The sequence below is a fragment of the Tamandua tetradactyla genome, chromosome 11 (assembly GCF_023851605.1).
Source record: "Tamandua tetradactyla isolate mTamTet1 chromosome 11, mTamTet1.pri, whole genome shotgun sequence".
In the NCBI taxonomy this organism is placed as follows: Eukaryota; Metazoa; Chordata; class Mammalia; order Pilosa; family Myrmecophagidae; genus Tamandua; species Tamandua tetradactyla.
In genome coordinates this window covers 73,657,447-73,681,571 of record NC_135337.1, presented here as the reverse complement: position 1 = coordinate 73,681,571, position 24,125 = coordinate 73,657,447, and the positions used below count along the sequence as shown (strand labels likewise).

Sequence of the window (24,125 nt, the reverse complement as noted above, 5' to 3'; positions counted from 1 at the left end):
TCATGTCCATGTAGTGGGGAGGGCAATGATTTCACTTGCAGAGTTGGTATACTCAATATTGTTGACAGAGCAGTTTGTTTTATATAATCTACTTGAAATTGATTTTTGTGTATAGTGTGAGTGGGGGTTGAGACCCAATTTTTTTTTCATATGGCTCTCCAATTGACCCAGAACATTTAATGAAAAGACCAACATATTCTGACAATACTAAAAGTGTGTATAGGACTGTTTCTGGACTCTTCTGTTTTGTTTTGTTTTGTTTTCAGCTGGCAAAACTCCTTTTAGTATTTCTTGTAGGGCCAGTCTGTTGTTGACAAATTCTTTCAGGATTTGTTTGTCTGTGAAAATTGTAATGTCTCCCTCAAGTTTTGAAGGACGATTTGACTAGATTCAGAATTCTTGGCTGGAAGGCTTTCTCTTTCAGGATCTTAAATATATCATACCACTGCCTTCTTGCCTCAGTGGTACCAGTTGAGTAGTCCAAAATCAGTCTTATGTGGTTGTTGTAGTTTGTCTTTTTTAGGGTCCAGAGGGTAGAACGTGCTGGTTTGAAATGATGTATGTACCCTGTTTTAATCCTAATCCCTTTTTGTAAAGGCAGCCATTTCTTCTAATCCCTATTCAATATTGTATGTTTGAAACTGTAATTAGATCATCTCCCTGGAGATGTGATTTGGATTAAGAGTGGTCATTAAGATAGATTAAGTGGAGGCCTGTCTCCACCCATTTGGGTAGGTTTTGATTAGTTTACTGGAATCCCATAAAAGAGGAAACATTTTGGAGGAAGTGAGAGATTTCTGAAAGAGCAGAGAATGACATAGCCAGGAGAAGCAGAGAGTCCATCAGCCAGCGACCTTTAGAGATGAAGAAGGAGAACGCCTCCTGGGGAGCTTCATGAAACAGGAGGCCAGGAGAGAAAGCTAGCAAATGATGCTGTATTCACCATGTGCCCTTCCAGATGAGCAAGAAACCCTGACTGTGTTTGCCATGTGCCTTCTCACTTGAGAGAGAAACCCTGAACTTCATCTGCTTTCTTAAACCAAAGTGTCTGTCTTTCCCTGGATGCCTTAGATTGGACATTTCTATATACTTGTTCTAACTGGGACATTTTCTCAGCCTTAGAACTGTAAACTAGCAACTTATTAAATTCCCATTTCTAAAAGCCATTTCGTTTCTGGTATATTGCATTCCAGCAGCTAGCAAGCTAGAACAGTGGTTTCCTTTGTATGTTGTAGATTGTTTTTGCCTTGCCACTTTCAGGATTTTCTACTTCTCTTCAACATTTGACTGATTGGTATGTGTCTTGGGGAAGGCCTATTTCAGTTTATTCTGTTTGGAGTTCGTTGGGTTCTTTGGTTTGCCTATTTAAGTCCTTCATAAGGGTTGAGAAGTTTTTCCCCATTATCTCTTCAACTACTCTTCCTCCTTTTACTCTTCTTTTCTCCCTCTGGGACACTGATGATTCTTATATTTGAACATTTTGTTTTTTCCATCATTTCCCTGGGATCCAACTCAGGGAAAAAGATGGATTTTTCCATCTTTTTGTCATTTGCTCTTTTGTGTGTTTGAAATCAATTGTGCTATCCTCGAGTTTGCTTATTCTTTCTTCTGCCTCTTCAAATCTGCTGTTGCGTGTCTCTAGTATATTTTTTATTTGGTCTAAGCATCTTTAATCTCTGTCATATCTGCTATTTTTCTGATTATTCTTTCAAATTCCTCTTTATGCTCTTCTAGTGTCTTCTTGATCTCCTTTATGTCATTAGCCATCCCATTGATTTTATTTTGTAAATTTATATGAATATTTTTGATTAGTTGTTCCAATGTCTATGTCTCCTCCAGTGATATAATTTGGTCATTAGGCTGGGCTGTATCTGCATCTTCATATGCTTAGTGATCTTCTGTTATCTTCACACAAGTAAAGATCTTAGTAGGTTACTTTAAAGTTGATTTCCTTCAGTAGTCTAAAGCTTTGCATCTGCAGGATGGATGTGGAGCAGGATGCAGGGCACAGGGTGGGGCTAGCAGTGCCGTGATGGGTTGCAGCACAGCTACAGGCATAAGCTGGGGACTCTATGCTGGCGCCTGTCAACGTGGGGAATGGCGAGTGGGGTTGTGGAGGTGTGGTGTGGGGTCTGTGGGGGTGAGGGGTAGCTCAGACAGGCCTTGGAAAGCAGGAGCAGGGTTTTTTGTCTGTAGCGTGGGGGACACAGAGGTAGGGTGTGGCGGGAGGCAGATGGGAGGGCTAAGTGGATGTGCTGGGGCTGGTGCACAGGCAGGATGTGGTGTGTGTGTGGAGTGTGTGGGTCGTGGGTATCAGGGTGTGGGGCATGGAAGTCAGGGCATGGGGAGGGCAGGGCATGGGTGTGTCCTTGCACATGGTGAGGGGTCCAGGGGGCCCGGGATGCTGATGTGCAAGTGTGTAGGGATAGGGCACAGGTCACGGGGATTCCAGGATATGAGTCAGGGAAGGTGATGTCACTGGGGGGAGGGGTGGCCGTGGCACGGGTGTGCAGGTGTGAGGGGGTGTGGGACAGAGGTGCGTGCATGTGCAGGGCGGGGTCTGTGAGCACAGAGGTGCATGTGAGCATCTGCCAGGTGAGGGAGCAGGCTGCTTCTGTTGGGGGTGGGACAAAGCATGCAGGGCATGGGGTGTGGGGTGCAGGGGTCAGGAGATCAGCTTATGAATGTGTGGGCACCCCGTGGGGAGGACTGGAGGATGTGTGTGGGTCTGGGGGGCAGGGCCCTGTGTGCATGTGTGGGCTGGGGGCGGGTGTGGCATGGATGCGCAGGTCAGTGCCTGCGCAGAGCCAGGGTTGGGGGGTGGGGGGTTGTCGCGGAGGTTCACATGTGCGTGTGTGGATGGGGGTCCGGATGCTGATGTACGTGTGCAGGGAGCTCATGGAGATGGGCCGGGGTGAGTGACTGCAGGGGCTAAAGGCATGTATGGCCGGGTATGAAGGTGAGCCCTGCAGAGGCACGGAGGGTGAGCAGGATGGGTTGGACTGTGTGGGCGGGGTGAGAATGCGCTTGCGTGGGACAAGTGGGTCTGGCTGAGGCAGGCAGGGCGCGTGCGGGGATGGGGGTGTGGGGCGGGGCACACACGGTGGGGGTTGGTACAGGGGGCTTGCAGTGCAGTGCAGGTCGGCGGGTGATGGGGTTCAGGTGTTTGGGGTATTGGGGGAGTCGCGGGGCGGGGGCTGTGCTCAGAAGGACCGCAGCCTGGCTTCCTTCCTTGTCCTTATCCTCCCGTCCCCCATCCCCCATCCCCCATTCCCCCATGTCCCCGTCCCCCTCCTCCCCCAATCCGTGCAGGTTCCAGCCTCATGTTGGGCTGTCTGCACCTGCCCGACGGTCTCGGGTTCTCTGCTTCCATCTCCTGGGCCCCTGTGTGGGGACTTCCTGGGTCACTCACACCCTGGAGTCACCATCCAGCTGCCCTCCCGTCCTTCTCCAGCTGTGTCTTGCAGCAGGACTGGACTCGACCCTTCCAGTTCCGCCTTCTTCCTGGAAGTCCAGGGCAGCGTTTGGGCTGGTCCACTAGGACTCCCTCCTCCAGGCCTGGTTGGGTGGCAAGAGGAGGAGGCTGAGGGTCCTTGTGGACACCCGCTGGGAGCCGAGTGGCTGGTGATGTCCGATTGTCTCTGGCGGTCGCCAAATGACTGGGTGCATCGGGGCTTTTCTGTCTTGGGAGTATTCTGTGGGTCTACCCAATTGTGAATTTAAATAACGATGTGAACAAGCTTATTTTCTTGTGAATTAACAATTCAGTGTACTGAATAAATGTGCCCAGTATGGAGAATATTGCCAGGTTTGGAAATATTTTTCAAAGCAAATAAGTGACCATAATATGATGGGCGATTCCTCTGTGGGCGGCATTACTATGATTACAGACTTTCAGAAATGCAGAATTAACTTCTGTGAAGTTTTTTTTCCCGTTTTCTTCCATGGGGATAACTTAGATAAAAGGGAGTGAAGACACATGCTAAGAACTCTGTAAGAAAAGAAAAGAAAGAAATTTCATCTTCACAGATGTGGTTCAGCAGAATTACAGAAGACTTGTATGAACTAGGCTAGACCTGTTTCAAAAGCATTTATCTTTTTCAGTAGTGCATTCAGTTCCTCAAAATGTTTGTGAAAATATTTTTGAAGAGTAAAGCATTATTCCAGCACCCCTGTGGTTTATGAAATATTTAAAAATATTTCTTCCTTTTTTCTCATCCCTTTTCTCAGGCTTTATTAATTTAGTGTTGGAGGAAGATTTAAGTTTTGTTTCAAATCTCACTTGTTACTTTTTTGTGTGTGTGCGGTGGGGGAGGGCATCGGCAGGCTCCAGGAATCAAACCCGGGTCTCCAGCATGGCAGAGGAGGCACCCTGTGCTACTGTTGCACCACCCTCAAATCTCATTTGTTTCTTAATATGTTTTAAACACAGCTTCTTCCATTTTGATTGGGAGAAGGTGCAGCATAAATCAAATTATTACCCCTAATTAAAATAATTTTTTTTTCACATGGATTGTAGCTAAATTGAATCATTTGCGAAATTCTTCTTTCTTTATTCCAGTGTATTCTACAGGGTGCGTTTTATCCCTTTGTATTTATCATTGCCACTGTGTAGAAGCTTATGAAATGTTCTTATCTAATAAAAATGGTTCTGATATTTGGGGCTGTGAATTATTGTTTTATGTTGTAAAGTTGTTCTAGTTTGGTAGTTGCCGGAATGCAATATACCAGAAATGGAATGGCTTTTAAAAACGGGAATTTAATAAGTTGCTAGTTTACAGTTCTAAGGCCAAGAAAATGTCTCAATTAAAACAAGTCTATAGAAATGTCCAATCTAAGGCATCCAGGGAAAGATACCTTGATTCAAGAAGGCCCATGAAGTTCAAGGTTTCTCTCTCAAGTGAGAAGTCACGTGACGATCATGGTCCAGGTTTCTCTCTCAAGTGGAAAGGCATATGGCGAACATAGTCAGGGTTTTTCTCTCAAGTGAGAAGGGCATATGGAGAACACAGTATCATCTGCTAGCTTTCCCTCCTGATTTCCTGTTTTTTTTTTTTTGTTTTTTTTTTTTTTTTTTGGGAACTCTTTACAAAAATATCAAATTTATTTCAATATCTAGTTTCATTCTTTAATTAGAGTTAATGGCAATTATTTTGTAACTTAAAAAAACTCATAAAAGTGGGAAAAACATTAATAAGCTATTAAAGACTGACCATGAAAAAAATTCTTGGGCCACACATTTACCAGTCATATTTAACAGTAATTCCTATTATATTACTTACTGAGGAATACTCTTTTGCTCTTTACGTCTAAATGTAACATTCTCATTTTGACATAATTTATCTATTTTCAGCCCAACTGCTATATCCAACAAAACCTTTCGAAGCTTTTCTCTCCACTTATGAAATATGACATAACTATTCATCTTAAGAGTTCCTTAAAAGATACTTAGACATTTTAATTTTCATATTAAAGTGATAAAAAAGTACAGGACATCACTACCACAAGTTAAACAAAAAATGGAGTAAAAAAAAACAAAAGTGGTATCTATATAACAAGCAATTACTGATAAGAATTTTAACTATTTTACATACTTAGCGCAAGCAAATAAAAAGGTTCCAAGGTACTACAATGCTTGGCATTTGTGCAGCAAGCTTTAAATTATAATTTCATTCTCCACAAATCATCTGTAAGAAAATGGCTATGCCTGTAAATATAAAAATTGTTATATCCAGCAAGTGGTATTTTACTGGTCAAGATGAGAATGCTTTATAAAATTAGGTTTAAAAATGCAGAATGTCTGATAATTATACTACCAATATAAAGATTAAAAATCAGATAAACTATACAGAAGATAAATAAATGATTAACATTTAGCTCTGAGAAAATTAGAGATGGTTATATTCCAAGAAATAAGCAATAATGACAAAATGTGCTTAAATATTTTGACTATTTTAAGCCCAAACATATTATTCATCTGAGGAGACAATTATGACTTTTCGCTTTTTTGTCCAGAATAGGACCCCAATTTAAGCTATTATTTGAATAGAGTTCATAATCTAAAGTCATTTTTTCTCCATAAAAATGATATTTTTATTCATTTTATAGATAGGCTACAAAATGTCAAATGACTAAGTCAGTTATAAAGATTTTGTAGCATAATAAATGCTAATTTACCCAATAACTGTCACAGATACCAACATACTTCTATGCAAGCCTAAAAGTCAGTACTGAAGTTATAACACGATTCTTCCATATGGTCAGACTGTATAATACTCTCTAATACTGCCATAAAATCCAAAGAAGAAACCTTAGTGAGTCCTTCCAAAGCTGCAGAAATTTCCAAATGATTTTCCTCTGGTTTCAGAGCCTGTTTATTTTCTTCAATCCCTTTTTAGTCGTTTGGCTTTTGCAATATTTTCTTGACGTTTCTGCTTCTTCTTCTGCTCCTTTTCCCTGGCCTCAATCATCTTGGCCAATTTCCAGGACAGTACAGCACTTGCTAGGAACAACGGAGTAAGGGCCAAAATCACTGTCGTAAGGAAGCCATATGGGTCCTTTGCAGCCCATTCCACAACATACTCAGCCCAAGCCTTGATATCAAACATCTTTGTAGTGGTCTTAGGAAAACTTATGCTTGAGTTGTAATCTCTGACTTCGTCCCTGGATTATTAGAGAGCCAATCACAATTTCAGATGACCTTTGGTTGTCTTCTTTAATTCAATCATACACTTCTGAAAGAAGGTTTAAATTGGATATGCAAAAAGATCTCTCAAAAGACGTTACAATAGATCCATTCCTCGATCCTGAATTTTCGCCAGACCGGAAGCAGGAAGCCTGATTTCCTGTTTTATGAAGCTCCCTGGGAGGCGTTTTCCTTCTTCATCTCCCAAGGTCGCTGGCTGATTGACTTTCTACTTCGCATTCTCTACTCTCTCTGAATCTCTTCTTTTCTTTAAAATGTTTCCTTATTTATAGGATTCCAATAAACTAATCAAGACCCACCCGAATGGGTGGAGCTATGTCTCTACCTAATCCAGTTTAACAACCACTCTTGATCACTCAAGATCACATCAAGATGTGACTCCCTAAGTCACATCTCCAGGGAGATGATCTAATTCCAGGGAGATGATCTAATTCCAGTTTCAAACATACAACACTGAATAGGGATTAGAAGAGACAGCTGCCTTTACAAAATGGGATTAAGATTAAACATGGCTCTTCTAGGGCACACACCTCCTTTCACACCCACACAGTCATCATGATCAGAAAGTTCATTTACTTTGAACACTTTCTGGCCAAACGTTGGGTTTCATCTAATACACTTTCATATAGAAAAAGCAAAACAAAATACTGTTTCTTAAAATACAATTTACCTAACCTTCTTTCACCATATTATAGTGTCATTTTATCTTCTGTTGTAAATTCAATCCACTTTCATAGTTTCAGCTTTACCCAGGTCACAAGTCAAGTAGATGTCAAATTGTCTCCAATCCTGGCCTCCTTCCTGTTTTGGGACATGTGATCGCTGCTAACCATCACTTGTCGACTGTTGTCACCTTACACTTCACATATACAGAGCTGAATATGCTACTTTCCTGTGAAAGCTGCCTCTGTCCACTTGCTTAGGAAGGTGCCGCTGGGTTTCAGTGCCTACAGTCTGCTTTGCAGAGACAGCAAAGGCTGATTTCTCCTTACCCTCAATAGCTTGGAATCCAGAGGGATGTGTTTTGTGTGGATGTAAACACATGTGTGTGTAATTGCAATATATTCCTCATGTTAATCATAATTGTTATTGAAGTAGAATTTATTTAGCAGTCATTAAGTGGTTATATGTTTAACATTTATGAATAAAGTTGCTGGGACTATTTTTGTCCGAGTCTTTTCATGGATATTTGTGTTTACCTCTCTTGGGTAAACGTTGAGGAATGGGATTGCTGGATAAGGAATTATTGGAAACTCCTAAGTAGTGGACATGCCATCTTAACAATTTAGCAGCTAGAAGTTGACACACTCACACATGCACACATGCAAAATCACAGTTAGAATGACAAATGATAAACATAGCAAATGAAATATAGATACAGAACAAGGTAAAATGTACAATAAAGCAAGTGGAATCTATTGGTTTTGAGTTCAGATTCTGAAATAAGGCAGCTATTAGGTTCAGGTATTGGAATTCTAGCATCTGATAGCTGGGTGACCTTGGGAAATTACCTAACTTTAAACCAGGGTTTCCTTGTGCATAGAAGTGGGACAATGATAGTATTTCCTTCCTAGGGTTGTAGAGGCTTACACCATCAAATTTGTATAATTCTTAGCTGAGTGCCTGGAAAAACTTAAGGATCAAAAGTTTTTTTAATTAACATTAACCCCTAAATTTTATAATTAGGAATACTAGAAACAGAGGAGACAGATTCATTTTGACTTTATATGCTTAAAACTGATGAGGGATCACTGAGTCATTCTTGGAGAAGTAATTATGACACAGGCAAACATAGTCTTTGAAGCACTCGTGCACTCAGAGAGGAATTTGAAGGTGCCTTGTGTTTTTCGTATGTTGTCCTTAGCAGTGCAGTAAAATGGAAAGCAAAAGTTTGAGTCAGAAAAGTCAGTTTAGAGGTTCAGTAGTGCACCCGATGGTGACGCTGGGTACTTACTCTATGTGTCAGTTTCTTCAGTAAAATACGATGTGGATATTCATAATTTCCATGGAAGTTGTAATAAGTAATATAGAGGATAGGATAATTGACTTCGAAGACTCAAAACAGTAAATGGCAAAAAAGATGGGAAAAATTCAGTGGGAACTTGGGAATGATAGACAAAACAAAGTGCGCAAATATAAGAATCACTGGTGTCCCAGAAGGAGAAGAGAGGAGTAAAGGGCTAAGAAAAGTAGTTGAGGATATAATGGGGGAAAACTTCCCAACCCTCATAAAGGGCATAAATATACAAGTCAAAGAAGCCCAAAGAACCCAAACAGAATAAATCCAAATAGACCTCCCCCAAGGCACATAGTAGTCTGTCAAATTTTGAAGAGAAGCAGAAAACCAGAAACTGGCAAGAGAAAATCTACTACATACAAGGGAAATCAAATAAGACTGAGTTCCGACTACTCAACTAGCACGCTGGAGGTAAGAAGGCAGTGAGTGGTATGATGTATTCAAGACCCTGATAGAGACAGATTTCCAGCCAAGAATTCTGTACCCAGCCAAATTGTCCTTCAAAATTGAGGGAGAGATTAAAGTTTTCACAGATAAAGATGTTCTGAAAGAATATGTCAACAAGAGACTGGCCCTACAAGAAATACTAAAAGGAGCTCTGCCAGCTGAAAAAAAAAGACAGGAGAGGGAGGTCTGGAGGAGGGCACAGAATTGAAGAGTACCATGAAGGATGATTTAAAGAATACAAAAAGAAAGAGGGAAAAGAATATCTGACAAAAAAGATGGTGGATTCAAGAAACACCTTTTCAGTAATAACTTTGTTTATGGACTAAACTTAAAAGATACAGATTGGCAGAATGGATTAAGAAAGATAAGCTATATGCTGCTTACAAGAGACTCATCTTAGACACAAGAATACAAATAGATTGAAAGTAAGAGGATGGAAAAAGATTTTCCATGCAAGTTGTAGTCAAAAGAAAGTAGGAATAGCTATACGAATATTGGAGAAAAAATAGACTTTAAATGTAAAGACATAAGAGACAAAGTAGGCTGCTACAAAAAGAAACAGTGCTGTGAGGCATGAAACAATGTGAATGAACATGTGGGACATTTGGTGAGACAAAATAAGGCAGAAACAAAAAACAACAATGGTATGCTCACCTTTGGAAAATGCTTATAAGAAAACAGGGGCCTAGATTGTAAGCTTTTAGAGCAGACACATGAAGTCCAGGGTGGTGATTATTATTTCTGGATTTCGAGAGGCTGTTTTATATATATATATAACCTGATATAGAGATAAGAATGAAACCAAACAGGTTGGAGTTAAAGTAATTCAGAGCAGAGGGGTAATGAAGACAGTGTCTATATCTTAGAACCACATATACTCTTTGAGACCAATGGAAGAAAGGTTTATTTGATCTGGAACTGAGATTTTCTGTAGTGTATAATCTAATTCAACCTATCTGTATAGCTCATTTGAACAATTGAAACACAGGGAGCACAGGGTAATAAAGAGGTCCTTTAATCCTGCACAGATTGTTGTAATGCCTGGAAACATCCTAGAGTCTATTAAGCAGATAATCAAAAAGTATTGGCAAAGTCCCCTGAGGAAGGGAAGAAAGACTATGAAACTATTAAACCTTACCATCAGGGAATCCCCTGATACTGTGTCAAGACTTTAGGGACACCCAAATCAATAGGCCATGCCCTCGATCATGAGGCTTACTCTTGTGAAGCTTGTGTAGGTAGCGGAGAAGCTTAGATTACCTATGGCATGCCCAGGCGTTACTTCTGGAGGACCTCTTTCGTGGCTCAGATGTGGCCTCAGTCTCTCTCAACCCAACTCTGCAAGTGAAATCATTGCCCTCCCCATTACGTGGGACGTGACATCCAGGGGTGAAAGTCTCCTGGCAACATGGGATATGACTCCCAGGGATGAATCCAGACCTGACACCGTGGGATCAACAATTCCATCCTGACCAAAAGGAGAAAAAGAAGTGTAATTAATAAGGTATCAGTGGCAGAGAGAGTTCAGAGTCGAGAGGCTACTCTGGAGGTTGCTCTTATGCAAGCTTCAGGTAGGCCTTGCTACCTATCATAACCTGCCAACCCCCAACCTGGACCATTCCAGTCAATCCTAAAGAACACCTGGGGCAATTTATAAGATTCCACAAGGGTTTCAGGCACCAGAGTAACTTTCCAGAAACCTACAACCTTCAGATGGGTCCCTGGACCAGATAAGTCCTGAAACCCAGAGGGCCCACCCTTTCCAGAACATCAGATAGTTCCATCTCCCTACCCCATAATAGTGACAGACCCTTCCAATAGCAAAAATTTCGAATGGCCATAGCCCAAAAAAGAGAGGTATGGAAAGATCAAAGGTGATGGTAGAATTATACATAGAAGATAGGACTTAATAAATGAATATGAATGCTGGATCATTAAATTGATATCTTTTGGTCTCCAGTATTTTAAAACAGCTAGAAGTAAAAACCTAAAATTGTGACATTGTAACCCATGTGAAACTCTAAAATATGTTCTACAACTAATTGTGGTGCTGTGCTTGGAAATTTATAGCTTTTTTGTATATATGTTATCGTTCGTGAAAAGAGAAGGAAAAAGCAGTCGATTGTGATGATAAAAAAGTATTTAAGCCTTCTAGCCTCCTATATTCTGGAGCAGCTAGAAGGAAAAATATGAGGGGATCGTATGGTAGCCCATGACAAACTCTGGGATCTGTCCTGTAACCACTTGTTGAAGAGAGCTTTGAAAACGGTTGCTTTTAAAATTTCTTTGCTCTCTATATCTGTTATACTATACACCAAAAAAAGTAAAAAAAAAAATTTCCCTGTGGAAGGGAACTGCGGCTGAGGTCTTTCTGCCCTCCTCGGTGACATGTTCCTCGGTAGACGCGCCACTGCGTGCTGTTTCTCGGTGACTAGAATGAGCCTCCTTCATGCACTTCCCATCGGGATGGTGACCTATCTCAGATTTTGCCCCTAAAATGAGGCATTTTATGGCAGCCCTGTCATATTTACATCTGTTTTTGTATGTAATACAATTAGATGGGAACTCGAATGTTAATTCTAATTTTATCAGTAGAGATAAACAAAAATGTAATTACTTGAATTGCTCAAGCTCTCAGTTCCTGAATGGAAAGTAAGGGACTCTCTCAAGTTTATTAGAAAGGATAATAAGACATCACTTTTCCCCTTAATTTGGGATCCCAAGGTAAAGTGGGAATACAGATTTGCACTCCTTTCTTAATATTAGTCATGAAATATGGACACATAGTTAACTCTAAACATTATGGTGAAAACTTTTGGCAGGAAATTGAAAGTGTAAAGGGAAAAGAGGAAAAAATCCATGTTTCATAAATTTAAATCTATAACTTAGATGATATTTTGTCAGTTATGTCAGTTGTTGCTTTGATGCTTATTTAGATATGGGATATTATTCGATTGTGCATAATTTACATTTGATTATGGGCTCTTTCATCACAGAATACTGTTCATTGTGTGTTGTAGGCTTACGTGTATGAAGTGGGCTCCAGCGCCTACTCCCACAGGCTGGCAGGACACACGGACACAGTCACCACCGTGACCTTCAGCCCCTCGGCGCCCCAGGTATGGCTCTCCGTGTGTGCAGGAGCTCTTGCGTCTGTGGTTTAATCAGACTATTGGCGTCTTTCAGGCGTTATTTTGGTGAAATTTTATAATATTTACAATTACTTAGCAGTTTTTATTGAGTATAGGGAGAAGGGTTTATAAAATAAACCTTTATTTAGGGGAGAGAAAAATCTATTTTGTTTTCTTTTATAATTGCAATATTTGTTATTCATTGCCTGGATACACTTGATGTAACTGAAAAATAGAAAATATAGAAATTTCCATACCAAATCTGGTTACTTATAGGACTAGCATGAACACTGTAGTTGAGTTGAACAAGAAAGCAAGAACCAGAGCAAGTAAAAGAGGATTTTGAAAATTATTACAAAAGGAATTTCTTGTGTGGTAAGAAGACCACACACTTTTAAAAAAACTTTCTTAATTATGAGAAGAGGTAAAAAGAAATTAATATCAGTTGCAAATCAATCATATAGAATAATAAATGTCCTTGTATTATTTATGTAGAGGGAAATATAATGTTGAAGCTGTAATCCTTAAATATTAATCTTGAATGTTTGGGAATATCTACTTCATTTTGTCCTTTTAAGTTTGAGGCGTTGATTTGGAAAATAATATTACTGTGTGCTTTAACCTGCTGTGTGTGTGTGTGTGTGTGTGTATGTAAGTGGGTCATACGGTTTTTCAAATGTTCTTTTTCACTAAACAATGCATTTTTGCAATTCAGAGCATGTTAAAGTATCTGGCACATAGTTAACATTCAACAAATATTGAGTCTTTTGAAAAATGGGTAAGAAACCTTGTCATGTCATTGATTAAAGAGAAACCATCTGCACTGTTACTTGAAGACATTATAATATTCGTTTCCTTGTCCACCTTAATTTGTTCATTTGGCCCACTGCTGATGTATATTTTGGTTTAAATTTTCTTCTCTGTGAATAACAGTTCTGAGCTATATATCTTGATCATGCATCACTTGTTCAAACAGTGAGAGCGTACATCTACTGTCCTATACCTTCTTTACTTAATATGAAGTGCGAGCATCTATTCTGAAATTTTCAGCATATTTTTGAAGTTGTTGGACTCTTTTAATAATTTAAATAAGACATTGCCAGTGAGACTGAGGACTGGTATGAATGGATGAAAATGAAAAGATAAGAACAGACTTAACAGCTGAGCAAGGTCTGTGGGAGGACATTCAGTGTCGTGGCTGTACCCAGAGAAGCGTTCCTCAACTTGACCAAGTTGGAGGTGTGAACCTGTCAATGGGCCTTCTGATGAGGGTCCCTCCTTAGGGGGCCAGCTAACTAGGCTGTCTGACCCTGTGACTGAAGGCTCTGCAGGGATGGTCATGGGGGCAGCCAGGAGTGAAGCTGAGCGGACGTCAGGTGAGGTGGCATGTGCATTGCCCTGGAAGGCTCGGTCCCCTGGGCAAAAGCTCCACCTGGAGGACACCTTGATTTGACATCTGGTGGCCTCACAACCATGTGCCAGTAATCCCCCTTGCTTAAAACAGGCCATCGTGTGGCACTGGCTTTAGCCACTGGTGAACTAAAACAGTTTTTGGTTCCCGAAAGTGGGGTGTTGCCATAGCACTAAATGAAATGTGGAACGGGTTTTGGAGTTGGGTACTGTATAGAGGCTGGAAGAATGGTGAAGGCTCAAAGTTAAGCGAGAGTGGTAGAAAGGTTGGTATCACCGTAGAGAACACTTAACTCCTTGTGCACAGATTGCAGGTGGACACGGGGACGTTAAAGGTGCTTCCAGCAATGGCTCATAGGGAAGTGTGTGTCGGAACCTGGGGAAATGGCAGTCCTTGTTTTAAAGTGGCAGAGAACTCTGCAAAATTGAGTTCTGATGTCAGATCGAAGGCAGAACTTAAAGCCAATAAATCTGGCTATTTATTGAGGAGATTTCCAGGCCACGTGTGAAGCAGCCTGATTTCTCCTTGTAGCTTTCAGTGCAATGGGAGAGGAAAGGAAACTGAAGTCCTAAGCATTAAAAAACCAGAAACTGATGGTTTGGAGAGTCCTGAACCTGTTCAGATGGTGTGCTCTGAGACTATGGCCAAAGTGGCTCAGCCAGGGAGCTCTCTAAGTGGTCTGGAAAATGAGTCTCCAGACTCACTAACTGAACATGGGTCCAGTCAGCCATTTCAGTGGATGTCAGGATTGGAAGTACAGTTCTGTAGGATGGTTTGGACCCCTGTGAACTGCATGCAAAGCCGACAAGGGTTTTTTGAAATTTGTATGAGTGGAGACAGCCAGCCTGGACTGTCAGGGACAAATTGAAGGAAAATGACTTCCTAGCACATATGTGCAGAAAGGGCAGTTTTGTCCCTGGGTTTGGCAGAGTCCTGGTGTTTGGGGGGCTTGCGTCCCGTTGTCCAGGGAGAGTGCTGCCACTGCAATGCCTGGGATATTCAGGCCTGAGCTTGGGCACTCACCCTCACAATGTCTGGAAAAGGTGTGGCCTTCACCTCACTTTTTGGTAGAGTGTGACCCCTGCACAAGTGCATGGAACGGGGTGAGTTTGCGTCTCCATCAGGCCCAGGGGACAAAACACCCACCCATAGAAGTCTGTTAGACACGATGCTGTGGAGTTTGCCCTGCTAGATTTCTGAATTGTTTGGAACCTGTGGCAGTCTTGTTGTAAGGTCTTTATGTAAGCCTCTGTCTAATCATTAGCTGACCATTAAACTAACTGTACCAGAATCTTCAGTGGCTGCCCATGACAGAGAATACTGATTTTATAAAATTAGTCCAGAAAAGCTACTAAAAACAACAGCCAACAAACAGGAACAATAACAAACTCAAGGGGTGGGGGGGAATACAATTTCTAGAGTTGCCACATTATGCCACAGAAAATGTTCAGTTTTCAGCTAAAGCATTGACAGATTGGGGGTGACTCTTAGGCCTAATATATAGGCTTAACCTGTCCATTGCAGGAATAAGTTTCATATGAACAAGCCCACAGTGGAGGGCTCAGCCTCGAATTGGTTGTCCCACTACTTGTGAGAACATCAGAAATTCTCCAAATGGGGAAGCTGAATATTTCCTCCTTCCTCCCCAATTCCCCAAGGGGAATTTGCAAATACTTTTAATTCTCTGCCCAAATTACTTCTGGATGTATCAGGGCATCACACTCACCTGTACAAACCAACAAAATCTCACCCCTATTCAGGATTTCATGTGATTATGGTGTTAAGTAAACTGACCATACAAGTTAAATTAGGTAATGTGCTACCCAAAATATAAATTTTGTACCAAATAAAAACAGCCCTTCCTTTGGTCTCACACAGAAATTCAAGTTTTAAAATAGTCAATATCATCTGTAAAGGATTCTTAATAAGGATAGCAACTAACTGACCAGAAACCAAGGGAGCAGGAGCAGGGGGATGACAGATCCAAAGTGGTGTAAGAAAAGTGCTGTCAACCAGTGTTACGTTAAACAAAACCATCCTTTAAAAACTAAAGAGAAATTGGAATATTCCCAGATAAACGAAACTAAAGAATTTGCTGCCAGGAGCCATCTATGAAATATAGCAAAGAAAGTCATTCAGGCCAAAATGAAAAGGTACTAGACAGTCATCAGGACTGACATTAAAATAAGCACTGGTGAGGGCAGTTGTATGCTGACTATGAAAGGCAACATGAACATGTTTTGTTTGTAGCCCTTTTCTTCTTTCACTTGATTAAAAGACAATGGCAAGGCGGGAATTCTCGCCCCTGGCCGACTGAGCAAGAGGAAGTTAGAAAGAGACCATAGGAAAGTCAGACCCAATGTCAGACGGGACCGTGACCAGGGTGGAGGCCAGGGAGGCCTTTTAGAGCTCCTTCCGTATGCAAGGGCAGCTGGTTGAAGCAGCGCGCGCGGCGCCCCCGGGCACGCACGGAGGTGAGGAGGCCAAAATGGCACCAGCAAGGAAGTCCAGGTCCCCATTCTTGGAAATCTGAGGAGATGGAGCCCACGAATACCTTACGTCAAGACGGCGAGTCCGAAGGAGGTGTTTTAGCTCATTTGGAAAGACTGGAGACTCAAATGAACAGATCCCATAAAAGGTTAGAAGAGCCACAGGCAGTGGAAAGCAGGCTTCGTAAACTGAGACTTCAGCGAGATAAGCTGAGAGCTGAAGTGGAGCATTGGCAAGCCAGAGACTCAGTGGGAAACTAACCAGCCGAGGAGTCTGTGTCTGCATCAGCACTGCTTTTGAGGGGAACCTCCTGGATTCTTACTTTGTGAACCTCATCATAGAGAAACCACTTCGGATACATCACCATTCAATTCCAGTCTTCATTCCCCTCGAAGAGATAGCTGCAAAATACTTACAGACTGATATTCAGCACTTCCTGTTCAGTCTCTCTGAATACCTAAATGCTTACTCTGGGAGAAAGTACCAGGCAGATCAACTTCAGAGTGGTTTTGCAGCCTTTCTTGCTGGCCCCTTGCAGAGAAATTCACTGTGCAACTTGCTGTCATTTATCTACAAAGTGGAGCCAAAGAGTCAGTCCTTTCCATTCTGTGCTAGACTGATGTACAAGGACCTCACAATAACTCTTCCAACTGATGTCACCATTACATATCAAGGGATGGAACCATCATCTTCATGGGAAGAACAACAAACATCCCATGAAAATCTGTTTCGTACTAAGTCCCTACATAAAGTGTTTACTTCGTTTGCAAGAGGAGAAAAGTTGGATCTCAGCATATCCTCCTAAAATATTTTCATTGGGAACACGTCAAAATTGCTGGTTGGATTCAGCCCTACACCAGACCCTAATGCCATGTTGTGAGAAGGCCTGGGCCAGAGGCCTACCGTCCTGGCAGAAAGAGCAGTGAGGCCAGGCAGCCTCCCGGCTCCACGCTGCAGCAGGAGGCCACAACTCTCACCTCATCTCTCTTCTTGGAACCCAGGAAATGGCGTGCCACGTGCTCAGGCAACATGTTGGTGACCAAGGCCTCGTTCCAGCGTCGTATTTCGTAGACACGTTCCTTCTGGTCATGAACCTCAATCTTCCACATGAACAAGGTCCGTGCCTGCTTTTCCACCTGTGGACACAGACCCAGGCAAGGTGTGTGCTCTAAGCTAGCCATTTGATAGAAAGAAGAAAAACAGGACTTTGAATGGCAGGCTCCTACTTAAAAAACACTGGGAGTTTTGCTAAACGGCAAGGGAAGATAGATCCAGAAAAGGATTCACTAAATTTTAAAGGCAGACATCCTAAGCTCTGTGGTTACAGTAGAGATCCAGGAGACCTGCTGTAGATGTTGGGCCTCCTGGGACCTAATTTTAGCTAAAGCTCTGACCTGTGGATGGTGGTGTAGTAGTGGAGGTTCCCCAGCCCAGAGTGAAATCCCCATTTCCAGGCACTATTTTATTCAAGAGATGACTTGGGAAGGCTGTGCTTCCCCTGGCGTACCACTGGGTGGCGTTTGAGCTAACGTGGAGCAGTAAGTCCTCTCTATAGATCCTCTCATTCTCCTTCCCCTTCTTCTCTGGCTACACGGTCACTGCCAGTGACCTGCAGAGCAAGGGGGAATGTAGAGGTTCTGAGGCTTCTGTGCCAGCACTTCACCCACTCTCCTCCCCCCCAACACATGCTCCCTTCAGCGTCCTGGAGAAAGAAGGAAGAGCTCAGGGTTTTCCTTGCATTGATGAGAAGGAAACCAGAATGCTGAGAGGGCAGTGGCTTGACCAGGGTCACATGCCACATTGGGTAAAGGTAGCAAGCATTCCTTAGGAGCTTGGGTTTTAAACCCTGGGACTGTTTTTCCAGGAGGCCCTGCTAGGTTGTGAGCAAAAAATGAAAGGGGGAGTGTGCAGGCACTCACGTGGCGGGAGAAGTAGTAAAAGCTCAGCATCATGATGAACATCATCGCTGTCATCGAGTACTTGGAAGGCACCAGGGGCAACCTACAAGGCAGAGTAATCCAGCTAGAAGCACCCATGTTTCCCCCTTGGAGGGGACTTTTCCCTCTAATTGTATAGTGTTCCACTGTGAATAAACCACATTATATATCCATTTACAGTTAAAAAAAAAAAAGACAATGGCATTAAACAGTAGTTAAAAATCTGTGTCGATGGGCTTATATGTGTAAAAAGAATTTGAATGAAGAGAAAGAAGCACTTCTAGTACATTCTGTGAGGCCATTATTACCCTGATACCAAAAATCAGGCAAAAACATCAGAAAAAAAGAGATGGAACAATATCTCTTATGAATGCAGATGCTAAAATCCTCAAATAATACTAGGAAACCAAATTCAACAACACACAACAAGGATAATACACCATGAACATGTGAGATTTATCCCTGCAAAGTAAGTTTGAGTTAACATGTTTGGCTTAATAAATGAAAATCAATAAATGTTATGCACTATATTAATAGAATAAAGGGCAAAACCCACATCATCATCCCCAAAGTCACAGAAAAATCATTTGACAAATCCAACACTTTTTCTTGGTAGAATACTGAACAAACTTATAATAGAAGGAACTTCTTCAGCTTTACAAAAGGCTCTGTGTTAGTTTGCATGCTACCAGAATGTGATATATCAGAATTGAAATGGCTTTTATAAAGGAGAATTTAATAAGTTACAAATTTATAGCTCTAAGCCTATAAAAACATCCAAACAAGGCATCCAGGTAGAGATACCTTAATTCAAGGAAGGCCAATGGATCAGGGGCACCTCTGTCAGCTGGGGAGTCACGTGGCTGGCATCTGCTGGTCCCTTGCTCCTGGGCTGCACTGCTTTCAGCCTCTGTTCCTGTAGGCTTTTTTTCTCTTTGCTTCTCCAGGGCTGGCTTTCATCTCTTGGCTTCCTTTGGCTCTTTCCAGGTTCTGGCTCGTTTAACATCTCTTGGTGATGTCCACTGGCTGCAAGCATCTGTGTCAACTCTCTCTGTCTCTATTGGCTCTGTTGTTTCTGTAGGCTCTCCCCAAAATGTTTCCTCTTTTAAAGGACTCCAGTAAAGTAATCAAGACTACTTTGAATGGGTGGAGTCTCATCTCCATCTAATCAAAAGGCCACACCCACAACCGAGTGTGCCATGCCTCCATGAAGATAATCTAATCAAAAGCTCTACAAACAATATTAACTCAGGATTAAAAGCAATGGCTGCTCCTGCAAGATTGAATCAGGATTAAAACATAGCTTTTCTAGGGCATATAGTACTTTCAAAGGGGAACAGGTACCTATGAAAATCCACAGGGAACATCGTACTGATTGGTGAAAGACTGAAAGCTTTCCCCTTCAGATCAGAAACAAGATACAGATGTCTTTCTGCCACTACTGCTGTTCAATTTTTTACCGGAATTTCTAGCCAAGGCTATTAGGCCAAGAAAGTAATAAAAGGCATCTAGATTGAGAAGGAACAAGTAAAATTTTCTTTTTTTATAGATGACATATTCATATTATATATATGTTATGTATATATATAAAATCCTAAACAACACTCCTAAACAATCCACAAACAGAAACTGTTAAAACTATTGAGTGAATTCAGCAAAGTTGCATATTATAAAATCAACATGCAAAATCAGTTTTATTACTCTACACTAGCAGAGACCAATCTGAAAATGAAATTAAGAGAACAATTCCATTTACAGTAAATCAAAAGGAATAATATAATTAGGAGCATATTTAAGCAAGGAGGTATAAGACTTTCACACTGAAAACTAAAAAACATTGCTGAAATAAATTGGAGAAGACCTAAGTAAATGGAAAGAGATGTCATGTTCGTGGATTAGAAGACAATATTTTTAAGATGACAGTATTACCCAATGCATTCCCTGTCAAAATCCCAACATCCTTTCTGTAGAAATGGAAAAGCTGATCCTAAAATTCATGTCAGATTTTGAGGGACTCTGAATAGCCAAAACAATCTTGAAAACATTTTTGGAGGACTATCACTTCTTGATTTAAAAGCTTACTGCAATGTAGGAATGATCATAAGTTAAGAATGTTTGTGTTAGTTTGTTGTTATATATATATTTTTTAAAATATAAATTATTAAAAAAAGAAAAAAGTGAGGTGGATACAAATTGCAAAATCATTGGGTTGATATGCTATATTAAAGGATCTACTCATCCCCTCATTGGATGGGTTGATGCTTTAGAGCTCTGGTGTCCAATATGGTAGCCACAGACCTCTTGATCACTTCAGAGGCAGCTAGTCTGAATCAAGATGTGCTAAAAGTTTAGGATACACACAGCATTTTGAAGACTTAGTACTCACCCCTAAAGATTGTAAAATATCCGATTCATACATTTTCATATCGACTGCATGCTGAAGTAGTATTTTGAAAATATTGTGCTAAATAAAATATATTGTTAAATTAAAAAGGAAAAAGCTTACTGCAAAGCTACAATGATGAAGATAAACGTGCGGCACCGGCATAAAGAGACGCACAGACGGATGTAGTAGGGATGGCTCTCCTGATACTAGCACTGACACTGATGGGAATCTGAGCTTTGACAAGGGGTCCAGGTCATCAACGGGTTAAGAGCTTGTGCACCTGTCATACTGCCTGTCTGCAGCAGACCTGCCTCATGCCCGGTCAAGCCCAGGTCTTGGGCTCAAGGCGCTACCGGCTTCCAGGTCTGCCCAGCCCCAAGGGAGCACTAGGTGCTGAGTCCAGCCATGCCCTGAGGCACCTGCGGCGCTGACCTAGGGCTGTCCTGCTCGGTTTGGCACCATATACCCCCTTTTTAACCTTAATTAACTTCATGTAAAGACAGAGACACTATTCTTCCCCCTAACATGTAAACAATGAGGACTTGCGAGCCTTTCCTGCAAAAGGATACAAAGTCTCCTTACCCAGTCAGGGGTGATGGCCACTCCTCCTCCAGTGGAGTCACCCTCTCCTGTAATATCATTCAGTTAAAATACTGATACAGGGTTACCTGTTATTATTATTACACCTTAAGTTAGGTGCCAGGGAAATGGTGACGGGGTAGTTAGGATGTGTACAGTGGATTCATTTCAGAATGACACGAGGATTGCAGTATTCATTCCTACAAGGTGTCGCCCTGTAACACCCGCATTTATGACCCCCCCTTCACGCCCACTCAGCGTCGTCACTGTTTTCAGGAGGTGCCTTACCTAGTGGGGGAACCAGACTTCACTCCCCAGGAGGGCTAGTGGGCTTGTCTGTGGGAAATGATTTAGCTTCCATTGATGTTTATTCAGTTAGTTATTGAAGTTACAGGAATGCTGAGAAGTGCCCCAGATGCAGCTCCCTTGCCCTGTGGTGCAGTAGCTCCCCAGTTTACCCTCGATCAGGTTAAGGACCTCATTGGACACTGTACTCCCCTTCTTTGTTGATTCACCTGCCGAGAAGCCTGGAATGCACAGAGAAGTCTTATCCCCCCCATGGAGCCATGGCTATGCCTTTGAGCTCACCTCTCTAGGCTAGCAGGGCCCACGGTGAAGGTGGGAAAAATATATACTGCTGTAGATGATGGAGGGGGGTGAGAAAACCACCCCCATTCCAGCCCTGTGAATCCTGCTGTGAAACAGTCACGACCTGTTGACCCTAGGACCCCTAGGACATTAACCCATGCCTGCGGGGTTGCCAGCCAGCCATTGCCACGACCGAGCCTCATCACTGTGCAATGCCTTTACATCGTGCAGCTCACTGCTGCCACATTTGTGCACCAACCAGAAGTAGAATCTCAGAATCACATCTCTAGTATTTGGAATACTGACATTGTTATGATGCAATCTTAATTATAACTAATGATAACTAGTTTTTTTTTTTTTTTTACATGGGCAGGCATCAGGAACCGAACCCGGGTCCTCGGGCTTGGCAGGCAAGCATTCTTACCTGCTGAGCCACCATGGCCCGATAACTAGTATTTTAATGGTTTCTCTGGATCCCATTTTTCAGTGAATTAGGTTCATCTGATTAGGTTGAAAGAAGACAGACTTTGAAGTCAAAAGTCGGGCCAGTTTCAGGTGTTAACAAGTGTCTGACTTTGTGCTATGTAACTTTCCTAGTTTGCTAGCTGCCAGAATGCAATATACCAGAAATTTCAACGGCTGTATTTTTTTTTTTTTTACATGGGCAGGCACCAGAAATTGAACCCAGGTCTCCGGCATGGCAGGTGAGAACTCTGCCTACTGAGCCACCGTGGCCTGCCCTCAATGACTTTTAAAAAGGAGAATTTAATAAGTTGCAAGTTAACAGTTTTTAGGCCATGGAAATGTCCCAATTAAAGCAAGTCTATAGAAGTGTCCAATCTAAGGCATCCAGGGAGAGATACCTTGATTCAAGAAGGCTGATAAAGTTCAGGGTTTCTCTCTCAAGTGGAAAGGCACATGGCGAACATGGTCAGAATTTCTTTCTCAGCTGGAAGGGCACACGGCGAACACAACGTCATCTGCTAGATCCCTCTCCGGCTGCCAGTAGGTGTTTTCCTTCTTCATCTCCAAAAGTTGCTGGCTGGTGGACTCTGCTTCGTGGTTCTGCAGTGTTCTCTATTGTGGCTTTCTTGTAGCTCTGTGGCTCTTCTCTGCTCTCTCCAAATCCCCTGCTTTCTCCAAAATGTTTCCTCTTTTATAGGATTCCAGTAAAGTAATCAAGACGCCTGGAATGGGTGGAGACATGTCTCCATCTAATCCAGTTTAACAACCATTCTTGATTGATTTATATCTCCAGGGAGATGATCTAATTACAATTTCAAATTTACAGTACTGAATAGGGATTAGAAGAAGTGGCTGCCATTACAAAATGGGATTAGGATTAAAACGTGGCTTTTCTACGGTACATACATCCTTTCAAACCCACACAGGGGGTAAATATAAATATAGTCCTGTTACGTTACTCAGTAAGTGCAAGTTGATCTAGGATGTGTACCTCTCCGGTTGTGAAGTGTATCTTTGTGGTAATTGCTTATGACTTAATTAATTCAGGTAATATTTAGTTGCCGAAGCATTAGAATTTGTGGGATTTGTTTGTTTACTGGAACAAAGGGATACAATATGTGAATCCAGGACTGTGAAGTTTATTGGACTCAGACCTGTGGTTCTGACTCAGGAGTTGAGGTCCAGACTTCTTGATTTTACATATATCTTGGTTTATTTTACCAATCCTATGTCTGAGATAATATTTTTTGGACAGAATTGAATTGTTTTGGCATCTTATATTTATATAGTGTATATGATTATAAAATAGGGCTTTAGTTTTTAAATAGTCTGTTGTTAAAATATCTTCACTAACTATGACTGTTGAAACCTTCCTATATGTGCTTTTTGATGGTATGTAGGTTTTAAAAAGCTACATGTATGCATCATAAGGAAAGTTATTTAAATAAGGAATAAGCAGATAATCTAAAAAATAAAAAATAAAAATATGATCAATTTGTTTACATTTCCTAATACTTTATAGTTACTGTCTTGCATTAGATTTTTGTGTGTTGAATATTCAGAGGATATTCTTATATCCTCTGAATATCCTTTCCACCTTTATAGTCATGATTTCCTAGGTACTACTTCAAAAGGATGTGTTTTGTTAGTTTTGATTGATTTTGAAAAGATTCTCTACAGTGTTTGCCATAGTACACTGCTATTAGATTATTAGACCTCCTATCTCCTTGTAGTCTGTGAAGGTTTAAAAGCTACCTAATGTAGACATTAACACATGCCACATAATTTAGCAAAGAAGGAAAGGTTGGCCCCAAAATTATTATCACAGATTGTGAAATAAATCATATTTGATATGAGCATTGTAAACTTCTTGTAAGAAATATAAACGAATCTGAAGTTTAGATTATGTTTAATATGTTGATCCCATGAGGGTTTTGCTCTTTTGAAAGAAGATAGTATTTTTTAAGA

General features: G+C 41.5%; 2 protein-coding genes and 1 pseudogene across 9 annotated transcripts in view; 2 read left to right on the top strand and 1 right to left on the bottom strand.

Annotated features, from left to right (window-relative positions):
- WDR27 (WD repeat domain 27) overlaps window positions 1-24,125 on the top strand; it is a 347,331-nt gene that overhangs the window by 225,223 nt on the left and 97,983 nt on the right. For all 8 annotated transcript variants that reach the window (XM_077120888.1, XM_077120884.1, XM_077120890.1 and 5 more), the window contains one exon: window positions 12,191-12,289. In XM_077120888.1, coding sequence (XP_076977003.1) covers window positions 12,191-12,289 — 99 coding nt within the window. The remainder of the gene's footprint in view (window positions 1-12,190; window positions 12,290-24,125) is intronic.
- Window positions 5,067-6,830, bottom strand: LOC143649584 (small integral membrane protein 15). The gene has a single exon (XM_077119525.1). The coding sequence runs from the start codon at window positions 6,606-6,608 to the stop codon at window positions 6,384-6,386; it is 225 nt and encodes a 74-aa protein (XP_076975640.1). The 5' UTR covers window positions 6,609-6,830; the 3' UTR covers window positions 5,067-6,383.
- Window positions 15,661-20,205, top strand: LOC143650283 (centromere protein O pseudogene; annotated as a pseudogene).